At 42.2% G+C, this 14,795-nt stretch overlaps 1 protein-coding gene across 1 annotated transcript in view; it reads right to left on the bottom strand.

Moving 5' to 3' along the window:
• The window catches only part of LOC124261849 (protein NO VEIN-like), a 78,930-nt gene extending 64,560 nt beyond the window's left edge, over positions 1–14,370 (bottom strand). The window contains 9 exon segments of the mRNA XM_046696222.1: positions 25–71; positions 1,096–1,219; positions 8,724–8,905; positions 9,594–10,062; positions 11,165–11,647; positions 11,649–12,119; positions 12,122–13,040; positions 13,701–13,776; positions 14,235–14,370. Coding sequence (XP_046552178.1) covers positions 25–71; positions 1,096–1,219; positions 8,724–8,905; positions 9,594–10,062; positions 11,165–11,647; positions 11,649–12,119; positions 12,122–13,039 — 2,694 coding nt within the window. The 5' untranslated portion in view covers position 13,040; positions 13,701–13,776; positions 14,235–14,370.
• Between the last annotated feature and the right edge of the window lie 425 nt (positions 14,371–14,795).

The following is a 14,795-nucleotide window of genomic DNA, read 5'->3' as shown; positions in this document are numbered from 1 at the left end:
AACCAGTTTCAGCAAAACTCAGGCTGGGTCTCCATGGCAAGCGACATCAGTTGTGACCTTCTTAGTGCCACCTGTAAAACACATTACGCGACCATGGCTCCCAGCAAGTAATATGGCCTTGACCCTTGCATCTTTCCACGACAAGTGTAATCCTAGTGCCAAGACAGCAGCATCACAACATTTAAACAGAAGAATTTCTTCCATGTTGAGAGAGTATACCTGCTGATTTAATGCTATTTTTAATAGGGAGCCAACTTACAGAACATCATCATTTGGTTAATCTGACCTACACAGGCATGGAGGAATGTCAAACAGTAAACAATCTGTGCACCAGTGTCACATAGTCCCAAACCTGAAGTGTTCATTCTTGTCTTTCCATCTGTCCTTAGTAATGTGGGTCATTTAGAAAACAGTGCGGGCAATGTCAAAGTAACTTGTTAGCCATATAGTACTTAGATACTTGTATCAGTGTTTCCGTTCTCCAAGATATGCCAGATTTTGGTAAAATTGGCCCAGACCAGTAATTTTTCAGTGTGACTTTCCTACACACTAAATCCCAGTTTCTAAAATAATCTCCACTCAACTTGTAGTCAGAAATAGAAGTGAGTGGCTCCGGATTCATTCAGACTGAATATTTTACTTTTACAACGTGTACAGCTGTAGCAATCAAATAACAAAACTTAACTGATATTTTCCACCTGCATGCTCCGAAGTAGATATAGAGCATGGAACCCCATTGAGCATTGTTACATAACATCGCGATGGTATAGTGAGCGCTTCACTTGCGAAAAAATACTGGTTCTCAACCCAATTGTTTCATGATAAAAGTATGTTTCAGCCAGAGTTTTCTCTGTTTCTGACCAGTTGCTGCAGGAAGGTGTCGGCTTCACACAGTTATCCATAATACAGGTGATGGTTGTGTTCAGTTCAGAGCAGGAGCATCACATAGTAGGAGATTCACTATGTAATTAGGATACAAGGGCGTGAATAAACCAAGCCAAATAACCCCATTACAAAAGTCACTTCTGACAAGCATGGGTTGCTGAAGATCACTTCTAACCTGGATGTGCCAAGAAGTTTAGAGCTGCCACCTACCTTCTGTCATGAGAGACGTGATGCCACCATACTTGTGGATGAAGTCTTTCAGTTTGCCGAGCTGGGGCAGGAACACCATGTCCCAGTGACTCCCAGGCCAGGGGCTCTGCCATGTCCACCACCTCTGCAGGGGACAGGCCTACAGTTGTGGAGATCAGGCCAGGCAAGCGCACCAACAAGTCTTCAGCTCCGGTGACCCTGGGTTATCCCGACCTTCACATCACCACCTGTGGCTGGACAGACACAACACCAGCATCAAACATCAATGTACTATACCGTTACACACACCAACAAGTCTTAGACTACTGGCAGACCCTGGGTTATTGAGGTTTTAGATTGACGACCACCACGAAGCTGGACAGAGACACAACACCAGCATCAAACATCAATGTACTATACCGTTACACACACCAACAAGTCTTAGACTACTGGCAGACCCTGGGTTATTGAGGTTTTAGATTGGCGACCACACGCGAGGCTGGACAGAGACACAACACCAGCATCAAACATCAATGTACTATACCGTTACACACACCAACAAGTCTTAGACTACTGGCAGACCCTGGGTTATTGAGGTTTTAGATTGACGACCACCACGAGGCTGGACAGAGACACAACACCAGCATCAAACATCAATGTACTATACCGTTACACACACCAACAAGTCTTAGACTACTGGCAGACCCTGGGTTATTGAGGTTTTAGATTGACGACCACGACGAAGCTGTTCAGTTCTAACATCAGGGATGCAACAAGCAGCCTGTGACTAGCCAAGGTAACTTGAGATGTACAAGTATACTGTGATGTGGGATTCATGAACACTGAGAGTAAGTGCACTGAGTCAGGTTTACTCAGACCAAAATGGGTTAATCTTCACTGTAAAGGTTAAAATACACAAAAGTGAAAGAGTTAACATGCCACAGAAGATTAATTAACTGTAAGATTTAGCCTGTGATAAGTGTTAATAAACATGTTAAAGGTACAACTGCACTGATGGGTTTTACCTACATCGATGGGTTTAACTTGCACTGACGGGTTTATCGCACTGATGGGTTTAACTTGCACCGATGGGTTTAACTTGCACTGATGACTTTAACTTGCACCCGATGGGTTTAACTTGCCGATGGTTTTAACTTGCACCTATGGGTTTAACTTGCACCTGATGGGTTTAACTTGCACTTTAACTTGCACCGATGGGTTTGATTTGCACTTGCACTGATGGGTTTAACTTGCACCGATGGGTTTAACTTGCACCGATGGGTTTAACTTGCACCGATGGGTTTAACTTGCACTGATGGGTTTAACTTGCACCAATGGGTTTAATTTGCACTGATGGGTTTAACTTGCACTGATGGGTTTAACTTGCACTGATGGGGTTAACTTGCACTGACAGGGTAACAGATGATGGGGTTAATCTACACTAATGGGTGTAACCCTGCACTGATGGGGTTAACCTGCACTGATAGGGTTAACCTGCACTGATGGGGTTAACCTAGACTGAAGGGTTAACCAGCACTGATGGGGTTAATCTACACTGATGGGTTAACCTAGACTGATGGGGTTAACCTGCACTGATGGGGTTAACCTGCACTGATGGGGTTAACCTGCACTGTTGGGGTTAATCTACACTGATGGGTTAACCTAGACTGATGGGGTTAACCTGCACTGATGGGGTTAACCTGCACTGTTGGGGTTAATCTACACTGATGGGTTAACCTGCACTGATGGGGTTAACCTGCACTGATGGGTTAACCTAGACTGATAGGGTTAACCCGCACTGATGGGGTTAACCTGCACTGATGGGGTTAACCAGCACTGATGGGGTTAACCTGCACTGATGGGGTTAACCTGCACTGATGGGGTTAACCTGCACTGATGGGGTTAACCTGCACTGATGGGGTTAACCACGATGGGGTTAATGGGGTTAACCTGCACTGATGGGGTTAAATCTCTCCCGCAAAAGTTTGCCCACTTGATGCTATGGGGTTAACCTGCACTAATGTTTCCCGGCTTATCAACACTGAGGTGATAAATCTCTCCACACAAAGTAAAGCTGCCCACTTTTAAGTTTGATTCACAGTGGCCTGCTTCAGTGTCTTCATACAACACAGGTGTTTCCGAGGCTTGACTTGTGTTTCCCGGCTTGTCAGCGGCAGAGGGAAGTGAATTCTATTATCATCGGCTGATGTGATTTTCCGTATCTCTGAAAGCTACAGCTTCACATCCATCAGCTGGAACTGGTCATGGCGTCATAGCATTGCTTCAGGGCATTATTACCAAAATCTACTGTCAAAAGCGTTCCTACAGGTGCAAATCAAATCTCCTGTGGTCACATCATGTCATACTCCATGTCTACATACCTGCACATCACATATCTATGTCTGATCTACACACCTGCAGTGTCACCTGTCTATCTCTACCTACCTGCACATCACATATCTATGTCTGATCTACACACCTGCAGTGTCACCTGTCTATCTCTACATATCTGCAGTGACACCTGTCTATCTTTACATACCTGCAGTGTCACCTGTCTATCTCTACATACCTGCAGTGTCACCTGTCTATCTACACACCTGCCTGTCAGTGTCACCTGTCTACCTACCTGCAGTATCACCTGTCTACCTACCTGCAGTGTCACCTGTCTACCTACCTGCAGTGTCACCTGTCTACCTACCTGCAGTGTCACCTGTCTACCTACCTGCAGTATCACCTGTCATACATACCTGCATGTCACCTGTCTACACACCTGCAGTGTCACCTGTCTACATACCTGCAGTGTCACCTGTCTACATACCTGCAGTGTCACCTGTCTACCTACCTGCAGTGTCACCTGTCTACCTACCTGCAGTGTGATGTCTATATCTACCACCTGCAGTGTCACCTGTCTATCTCTACATACCTGCAGTGTCACCTGTCTATCTCTACCTATCTGCACATCACATATCTATGTCTGATCTACACACCTGCATTTGTCACCTGTCTATGTCTGATCTACACACCTGCAGTGTCACCTGTCTATCTCTACCTACCTGCACATCACATATCTATGTCTGATCTACACACCTGCAGTGTCACCTGTCTATCTCTACCTACCTGCATACATATCTCACCTGCAGTGTCACCTGTCTATCTCTACCTACCTGCACATCACATATCTATGTCTGATCTACACACCTGCAGTGTCACCTGTCTATATCTACATACCTGCACATCACATATCTATGTCTGATCTGATCTGCACACCTGTCTATATCTGTCACCTGTCTATCTCTACCTACCTGCAGTGTCACCTGTCTATCTCTACCTACCTGCACATCACATATCTATGTCTGATCTACACACCTGCAGTGTCACCTGTCTATCTCTACATACCTGCACATCACACATCTATGTCTGATCTACACACCTGCAGTGTCACCTGTCTATCTCTACATACCTGCACATCACATATCTATGTCTGATCTACACACCTGCAGTGTCACCTGTCTATCTCTACATACCTGCACATCACATATCTATGTCTGATCTACACACCTGCAGTGTCACCTGTCTATATCTACATACCTGCACATCACATATCTATGTCACATTCTACACACCTGCAGTGTCACCTGTCTCATCTCTAATACCACATCCACACATCTATGTCTGATCTACACACCTGCAGTGTCACTGTCTATCTCTACCTACCTGTGCATCACACATCTATGTCTGATCTACACACCTGCAGTGTCACCTGTCTATCTCTACCTACCTGCACATCACATATCTATGTCTGATCTACACACCCAGTGTCACCTGTCTATGTGTCCTACATACCTGTCTACATGCACACACATCTATGTCTGATCTACACACCTGCAGTGTCACCTGTCTATCTCTACATGCCTGCACATCACATATCTATGTCTGATCTACACACCTGCAGTGTCACCTGTCTATCTTTACCTACCTGCAGTGTCACCTGTCTATCTCTACATACCTGCAGTGTCACCTGTCTATATCTACATACCTGCAGTGTCACCTGTCTATCTCTACATACCTGCACATCACATATCTATGTCTGATCTACACACTGCAGTGTCTGGTGTCTATCTCTACTCACCTGAAGTGTCACCTGTCTGTCTACATACCTGCACATCCACATATCTGTGTCTGATCTCCACATCTGCAGTGTCACCTATCTATCTCTACACACCTGCAGTGTCACCTGTCTATATATACACACCTGCAGTGTGACCTGTCTATCTCTCACTACCTGCACATCACATATCTCTATGTCTGAGTCTACACACCTGCAGTGTCATGTCTATTCCACACCTGCAGGTTCCTGCAGTCTACACACCTGTCTGTCTCTGTCCATATCTGTCTATCTTAGTGTGTCTACCTTGTCTATATTCTACCTGCTGTAGTGTCACCTATTCATATTCACACCTGTCTATGTCACGGTCCTGTCTGTATGGACACACCTGCGTTTGTGACTCTCTGTACCTCATTTTCCTCCTGGCCTCATATCACATATACTCTATGTCTGATCTACACACCTGTGCAGTGTCACCTGTCTATATTTTTCCACATCAACCTGCAGTAGTGTCACCTGTCTATTCTTACATACTGCATCCATGCATTGTATCTATGTCGATCTCCACACTTGTGCTGTCCGTGTCTGTCCGTGCTTCACCTGCAGTGTCCGTGCCTCCGGTGTCCATTGCTTCTGTCAATATCATATGTCTATGTTCGACCGTGTGCTGTTCAGTGTCCACTCCTGTCTCCGTTTGTTACCTGCAGTGTCCAGCTGTCTGTGTGTCACCTGCAGTGTCCGTGCTGTCTATATCTACCTGTCCTGTCCATGTCAGCTGTCCGTGCTATCACAGCTGTCCGTGCTGTCACTCTGTCATATCGGTGTGACTTGGTTCCTGTCCATGTTGCATACTTCATGTGTCACGTGGAACATCCCACTGTCGTGCTCATTATCTCTGCTGTCATTTTCAGCTCTTTTCTGCTGTGACTTTTCCCACAGTTCCCCAGTGTCATAGTGTGTGTACAAAGAATGTCCGATGACTATCCATTAACTGTCCGTTACATTAACCATCAACTGTTCAGCTGTCATGTGTCACGTGTGGCCATAAACTAGTGTCCGTGTCTGTACTATCCATTGTATCCGTTATCCATCAGCTATATATTCACTATCAACTATCCATTAACTATCCGTTAACTACCTCCATCACGCTATCGGCTATCCATTAACTATCCATGCTGTCCATTAACTATCAACTGTCGATTAGCTATCCATTAACTACCGCATCGGCTATCAACTATACGTTAACTATCAGCTATCCATTGTCTATCAACTATTCCATGTTAACTGTCCATTAACTATCAACTATCCATCGGCTATCAACTATTCTATTGACTATCCATAACTATCAATGATATATTCTATCCGTATAAAACTATCCAATGCATCTCATTTTCAAATTAAAACCATCCATTAACTATCAATATCATTAACTATCAGCTATCAACTATCAATTAATAACTATCAACTATCCATTAACTATCAACTATTCATTAACTATCCATTAACTATACATTAACTATCAACTATACATTCACTATATATAAACTATCAACTATCCATTAACTAACTATACACTATCAACTATCCATAACTATATATAAACTATCAACTATCCATTAACTATCCATTAACTACCAATGAATTATCCATTCACTATCCATCAACTATCCACTAACTATCAATTAACTCAACTACCCATCAACTATAAATTAATGATTCAGCGTTCATTATCTATCAACTATCCATTAACTATACATGAACTATCAACTATCCATTAACTATTAACTACCAATGAATTATCCATTCACTATCCATCAACTATCCACTAACTATCAACTAAACTCAACTGCCCGACAACTATAAATTAATGATTCAGCGTTCATTAACTATCAACTATCCATTAACTATACATGAACTATCAACTAACCATTAACTATTAACTACCAATGAATTATCCATTCACTATCCATCAACTATCCACTAACTATCAATTAACTCAACTGCCCGACAACTATAAATTAATGATTCAGCGTTCATTAACTATCAACTATCCATTAACTATACATGAACTATCAACTATCCATTAACTATTAACTACCAATGAATTATCCATTCACTATCCATCAACTATCCACTAACTATCAATTAACTCAACTGCCCGACAACTATAAATTAATGATTCAGCGTTCATTAACTATCAACTATCCATTAACTATACATGAACTATCAACTAACCATTAACTATTAACTACCAATGAATTATCCATTCACTATCCATCAACTATCCACTAACTATCAATTAACTCAACTACCCATCAACTATAAATTAATGATTCAGCGTTCATTAACTATCAACTATCCATTAACTATACATGAACTATCATCATCTATCCATTAACTATTAACTACCAATGAATTATCCATTCACTATCCATCAACTATCCACTAACTATCAATTAACTCATTAAATTAATTGGATTTAGAAACGTACCCATCGGACTATAAATTAATGGTTCGACCCACATACCAAAATCCCCGCTCATTAATATCAAACTATCCATTAATATATACATGAATATCAACTATCCATTAACATTAATTAACTACCAATGAATTATCCATTCACAGTCCATCAATGTGTACGAAAGAACCCAATTTATTCAACTACTCAACGGCAACTCAACTCACCCATCAACTATAAAACCATGATTCTATGGCTCATTAACTATCAACTATCCATACACTATTATACATGCAACACATCGTCAACTAACCAATAATTATCAACTACTGTTAAATGAATTATCCATTCACTATCCATCAACTATCCACTAACTATCAATTAACATCAACTATCACCCATCAACTATAAATATAATGACTATCCATTAACTATCAACTATCCATTAATGATACATGAACTATCAACTATCAATTATCCATCAACTATCAACTATCTATTACTATCAATCAACCTCCCAGCTAACTAGTGGTTATACTCAACGTCATTAAAGCGTCCGCCCGGAGAGCAGAAGTTCGCGGGTTCGATCCCCGACCGCATCAACTATCAACTATCCATTAATGATTAACTGTTCATTAACTATCAACTATCCATCAACTATCCATTAATGAGTAACTGTTCATTAACTATCAACTATCCATCAACTATCCATTAATGATTAACTGTTCATGAACTATCAACTATCTATCAACTATCAACTATCCATCAACTATCCCTGTATCTAATCAAGCTGGAGTATGAGTACACAGGACTCCTAAGTTGTGCATGCTTCCCAAGTTATCTGGCTGTTATCATCATAACTCCAACATGCCACTGATTCCGTGGGTATTTCAAATGGTTTGGATAGTTAACTAACATGTCCCAGATTCAGCCAGTATCGTCCGGTTCTTCCCTAGACATAGTTGCACTAACAGCACAACTTACAGTGTTGTGGAGACTGTGTTTATAGACAAGAAATTCCAAACAAACATAAATAGGCCTGACATACATGACATAGTTTTGTAAAATGCAGAATCTACTTACAGCTTTAGCAGTTGGATCTGTCATCAGAAAGTGGAGGAATCGGCCAAAGCCCATCATCCTGAAATCAGGATATCCAAAATCTTCGAGGAGCTTCTCCTCGATCCGATCAAGATGAGCAAGACTCAGGGAACCCTGAGCCAGGCAGCGTTCGATGTACTTCTTCAAGTTGTCCAACACAGCAGCTGTAAACACATCTTACATTACTGGAGAATACAGATCTAACACAGCAGCTGTAAACACATCTCACATTACTGGGGAATACAGGTCTAACACAGCACCTGTAAACACATCTCACATTACTGGGGAATAAAGATCTAACACAGCAGCTGTAAACACATCTCAAATTACTGGAGAATACAGATCTAACACAGCAGCTGTAAACACATCTGACATTACTGGGGAATAAATATCTAACACAGCAGCTGTAAACACATCTGACATTACTGGGGAATAAATATCTAACACAGCAGCTGTAAACACATCTGACATTACTGGGGAATACAGATCTAACACAGCAGCTGTAAACACATCTCACATTACTGGGGAATACAGATCTAACACAGCAGCTGTAAACACATCTCACATTACTGGGGAATAAAGATCTAACACAGCAGCTGTAAACACATCTCACATTACTGGGGAATACAGATCTAACACAGCAGCTGTAAACACATCTCACATTACTGGGGAATACAGGTTTAACACAGAAGACTAACATCTGACATTAAGAAGATCTGAATGTGAGCAACCAGACAAAAGCTTATGAAGCAATCTAACACATGTGAAATGTTTGGCAGACAAAACCCTACAGTGACATCAACATCACCAAAATGGTCAACTTATTCCACATGACAATAATGAAGTATGTACCATTTGATGGTGGCTGTCTTGGGGCAGAGTTGCTTTCCCTTGCTGCATTCTCCTGACTTGGAGGAGATGGAGGCGCAAATAGTTCCATGGCGGACTCCTCTAGTGTCGTGTTTCCGATACATATCGCAAGATGAAGTAGAGAGCATGCCATTTGGTCGTCACGCATTGTCAACAGGAAACCATTGATGGCCGACTCCAGTTGGCGATGTCGCTTCATCTGAGCCCTGTTCTCTGGCTGGTCGATGGACAGCAACAGTTGAAACTTCTGGAACATCTCCATGATGGCTATTTCAGGTTTGAGTCGGAGATAGTGGGAGCGGACCTCGGACTCTCCATCCTCTCCTGTTTGAAGAATGGCAGCCTGGAACTTCTTGAATGCTGCTGCCAGTTCCTTCTTGAAGCTGTCCTTGAAGGATTCTGTCACAGTCCGCCTGGTATTGGCTGCGTCACGCTGCGACTTCTTCAACATCTACAACATCACAGTGACATGGCCACATTCCAGAAAATCATCTTACTTTGAAATGTTTTGGGACCATGTTCCACTAGAGGATGTTACCATGAACCGAGCTATGGGACAAATTCAACAAAGTGTTGCTATTTTCAGACCCAGACAATATTTGAAGTTAAAACACTACGGGGATGTTCCAAATTTTCTGTCAAATTTCCTTTCATTGTTGGACTTATATTTTACATGTTTGAAACAGGTCATATGTTCTGGCATATTCAAGTGCTTAACCCAATAGAAAGATTGGGAAATAATGAAAATAATAGTAGTGACCAGTGATTAACTTATAAAAATCAATTCTGCATCTTCTGCTGAAGTCTTTAGGCCAGACCAATTTTATTTCTTGTTTTACAGATCCACCTGTCATATTTTTTCAAAAATAAGAAAAAGAAGAAGTTAATATTCCCGCTCAAAAAATAAAATCCTTATGTTTTTATTGGCCAAAATGTAAACATTCAAGAAATTTGGTTTTTAGATTGTTTTTTTGCCCCATATACACTTCATAAATTGCCTAAAGTAACATACTTTGAATATTTAGACTGACTGACTGACTGAGTATGGTTTTACGCTGTTTTAGCAATATTCCAGCAATATCACGGCGGGGGACACCAGAAATGGGCTTCACACACTGTACCCATGTGGGGAATCGAACCCGTGCTTTCGGTGTGACGAGACAACGCTTTAACCACTAGGCTACCCCAGCACCCCTTAAATATTTAGAAGGAATATTAGTTTCACTAGTGATTTTATTTTTATTTTTTTCCCTCCTGCCCTTAGGTTTTCCGAGGACAAAAATCCATAAAACAAGAAATAAAATTGGTCTGGCCTTAACAAATCTTTCCACAATAATGGAATCACATATATTGATTCCACCAAGTTGTCCTTCTGTGAACCAGCATGGTAACCAAGGTAACCACATCCTGTAGGAAGCAAGTTAACCACATATGCCCAGTCGGAAGCAAGTTAACCACATATGCCCTGTACAAAGCAAGGTAACTGCATGTTATAACATACTTACCAAATGTTGTGTATGTTAATCCTGTTACTACGGTAACGACCTACTGACCTGCACAGCCAGGGGCAGGCTGCGTATTCTGATGCCGAGCTGGTACGCAGTGTCGGAGCTGTAGGCCTCCACCATGTAGCTCATCACCGGCTCCATCTCCACACGCTCCATCCACTTGTTGTTCTTCGACAGGTAGTCACGCAGGTGCTCCAGCAGGTCCATGGTGGTTATTTCAGGGATCTCCTCATCACACGGGAACTTGAACATGTCGTACACGACTGGTAGGCGTTGCAGGGGGCCAAGCTTCAGGGACTCGAAGTCATCCCGGTCTTTGGTGAATTCCCTCAGACACTCTGATAGTTCAAACATAGTGCAGACAGATCTTGCTTTGACAAAAGCTTGAACGTATATGTTCACTTTACAAAGGAGGCGAGCATGTTCATTGACAGTACTGATCTGGTCCACATGGCGAACACAACCAAGGTCACGAATCGACCTGATATTGAACCGCTGGCAAAGCAGCTTCTCAATCCTCTCAACTGACCGCGTGCTCATTGGCGTCAGCTAGGATTGTAATACAATCTTTGGCAACAGCGTCAATCTGATCCTTTGATGGCAGACCTCTACTGTAAGGAACTGGAGCAACATTGATCTCTCTCCTCTCAAGTCTGGCTGATGTCCGGGCTTTGGAGATCGTGCTGCAGAGCCCTGTCTTCGCCAAAGAATCTTCATCTCTCCGGAACTGGACCTGGAGGTGTGAGGAGCTGGATGCCTGGACATGCCCTGTGCAGCAGCAGCAACAGGTGGACTCATCTGATGATGATGTGCAGGAGCCATCCGTTGGTGGAGCGGAGCTGGAACTACAGGTTGGAAGAAGGCAAAGGCTCCTTGCATGAGAGGCTGGATTGGTTGTGGTGGCCTTATGGCCTGAGTGCGGGAACCAGGCTGCACTTGTAACGGCTGACCAAGAAGATTCCCCCGCATCCTGCTTGACTGTATCTGCTGTTCCAGCTTTTCAAACTCATCCTTAAAATCTGTTTCAGACTTTCCATGCAGTTTTGAGCTTACAAATGTTTTTTTTTCATCTACTACACAATCACTGTCAGTGTCTGAAGAATCATCAGAAGATGTCACGATTGTTTGCTGGGATGTCCTGCCGATTCCTGGTGCTGTTCTCTGCTGGGATGTCCTGCCAACTACAGGCGTTGACTTGGCTCTTGCACCCTGGCCCCATGTCAGGTTGGTGTCTTTAACTTTCGGTCTCGTTTGCCTGAGCTGTAAATAATTTTCACCATCAATCCGTCGCTCTTCAATAACATCTGTGAACTGTTGAATCACATCAGCCATTTTGTTTACACCATATTCTGAGCCTTTTGGAGTAACATGATATTCTCGCTGAAAATGTCCCCATAACTGCATTTTCTGAACCCTTCCCTTCTTTTTCAACAGTTTCACAAGTTGATCTTTCAGCTCCTCCAACATTTCCTCCCTGGAGTGACTCTCGGACGCCCAGCTGGACCCAGACACTTCCAGGGATAAGAAGGAATCCGATGATGTACCTTGTTTGGGGGTATTTCTCGATGAGCCCTTGGTGTCTCGTGATGTTGATTTATTTGGCTTAGCTTTAGTTGATTGACTATGCAACAGCAAAGATGGAAAGTCATCTTCATCACTAGATATGACCTCAGCATCTGCTCCAACAGGTTTCAGTTTGATGAAGATATCTTTCCCTTCCTTGAATTCCAGGTAGAGGTGTTGTACGAAGGGAAACATCTGCGACATTTTACCAACCCCATAGTCACTTGCTTTTGGTGACTTTCCAAGTTTTTTGGCGGTGAAATTCCACAAATGCTCTCTCTTAATTCCACGTGGATTGTCCCTGAGGACGTCCAGGACAGCCTTCCTCAGCCGCTCTCTCTCGGACTGGTGAGACATTCTGGAAATAGACAGTGAGTGAGTCAAACGTCATGTCGGCAATATTTGAGCCATATTGTGACCTGAAGGTAAATAAATCTTATAGTGGTGTCAACATGGTCTTGTGCTTGCTACTATCTATGCACTGAATGGAGATTATCAATAGCAATTAGCAAGTTCCAGGTATCATGTTCAGTCCATGAATAAAGGATAGGATGATTTACATCCTCCTTCAGCAGCCATCTTGAAATAGAAACAAGACTTAGCTGTCGAGGATTGAGCTGCTTGTTGTGAGAAGCAGGAGCAGATAGAAGGTTTGAATAGGGGTGAAACGGTACGTACTGCGGTACACGGCCTTCGGTTTGGTCTCTTTTTCGGTTTGGTATATGAGATATGATCATAATGTAGAAACTTGACAACAAGAGCCAAACCTTACATTGTTCATTTTATGACTAGATAGAAATGATGGTATGAAAACCAAAAATAGAGAAATTTTTAGAAAGATGAATATACATGACATTGACTAGTACCACTAGCATGACCCAGATTTGTTGTATACAGAAAAATTACATGATTAAACTCTCAGAAGAGTTGGTATAGATTTGGCATGTTAAGGGCAATTAAGATAGATGTATAATTCTTCACACAAAACTCATCATGCTAATTAAAACAATATATTTACCTTCCAAATTTTGTTCACACAAAATCTTTCAAGTTCCACTGGGTGGGGACAGTGACTTTGTTCCCATCCCTGTCTTCTGAAACAAAATAGAAAACTGACAATCACACATTTGTCCTTTCGTGGTATATTCGCTGCATAGGCCTAATCTTTCTCAGAAACAATCAATTCACCACGTGACCAACGATTGTGCAGATCTATAATCTGGTAATGGTCACCAAAAATTTAAAGATATTCCACCAAAGTGGATTGTAATCTGGGTATCTCCAACTGACAGACTGAGTGAAACATGACAAATGAGGTACGTGAAACAATCCCTGACGTATCTAAAAACAGAGCTGACAACCGGAGAGCTTGACAGTATCTAAACATGTAGTATACAGGTTCACAGTACCACGAAATTTTAATGACGTCACTGAACTTCCAGGAAGTATCCAAATCAGCTGTAAAGTGTCTCCCAAAACGAAAGTAACAGTAGACTACACTACACAATGCGAGCCACGCCTACAATGAGAACATATTGACATATCGGCCTACTTGAAACTCCGATTTTACACTAAACATTGTCATCTGCAAATATAAGGATTCTTGTCATGCATGAGTCGTGTCCGTGCCGATTTTCAAATATACGGCAGCATTTGTTTATTTCTTCTTGCCGCCATAGTTGAACACGTGAAAGTTCACTTCCGGGGAGATAACCGAAATGGTGCATTTGTTAGTGGTGAGTTTCATGCGCATCCCACACCAGCGCACTGATGATTGAGGACCAGTTTGGAAAAGATGGCACTTACATGGGAAGTGGCTAAGATACATAGCGTTCACTGACAGTGAACGCTATGTATCTTAGCTACATTGGAAGGTGCGCTCTCAGCGTTCCACAAAACTTTTCTATGAAATCTCCTCGACCCACTGGACATATGTAGAACGAATCCTCGACCCACTGGACATATGTAGAACGAATAAGATCAACTGAATGAGAAGCTGAAACCCATAAAGCACTTTTTGCAGCATAAAATATTATGCATTTATGAATCTAGTCTCCCCGTGGAATTTTTTTTAAATTAGATGTTCTCAGACGCAATTTTTCTGCATGCAATT

The sequence above is a fragment of the Haliotis rubra genome, unplaced genomic scaffold (genome assembly GCF_003918875.1).
Source record: "Haliotis rubra isolate DU_JTF1 unplaced genomic scaffold, ASM391887v1 Scf812, whole genome shotgun sequence".
In the NCBI taxonomy this organism is placed as follows: domain Eukaryota; kingdom Metazoa; phylum Mollusca; class Gastropoda; order Lepetellida; family Haliotidae; genus Haliotis; species Haliotis rubra.
This window is presented reverse-complemented; position numbering and strand designations above follow the sequence as displayed.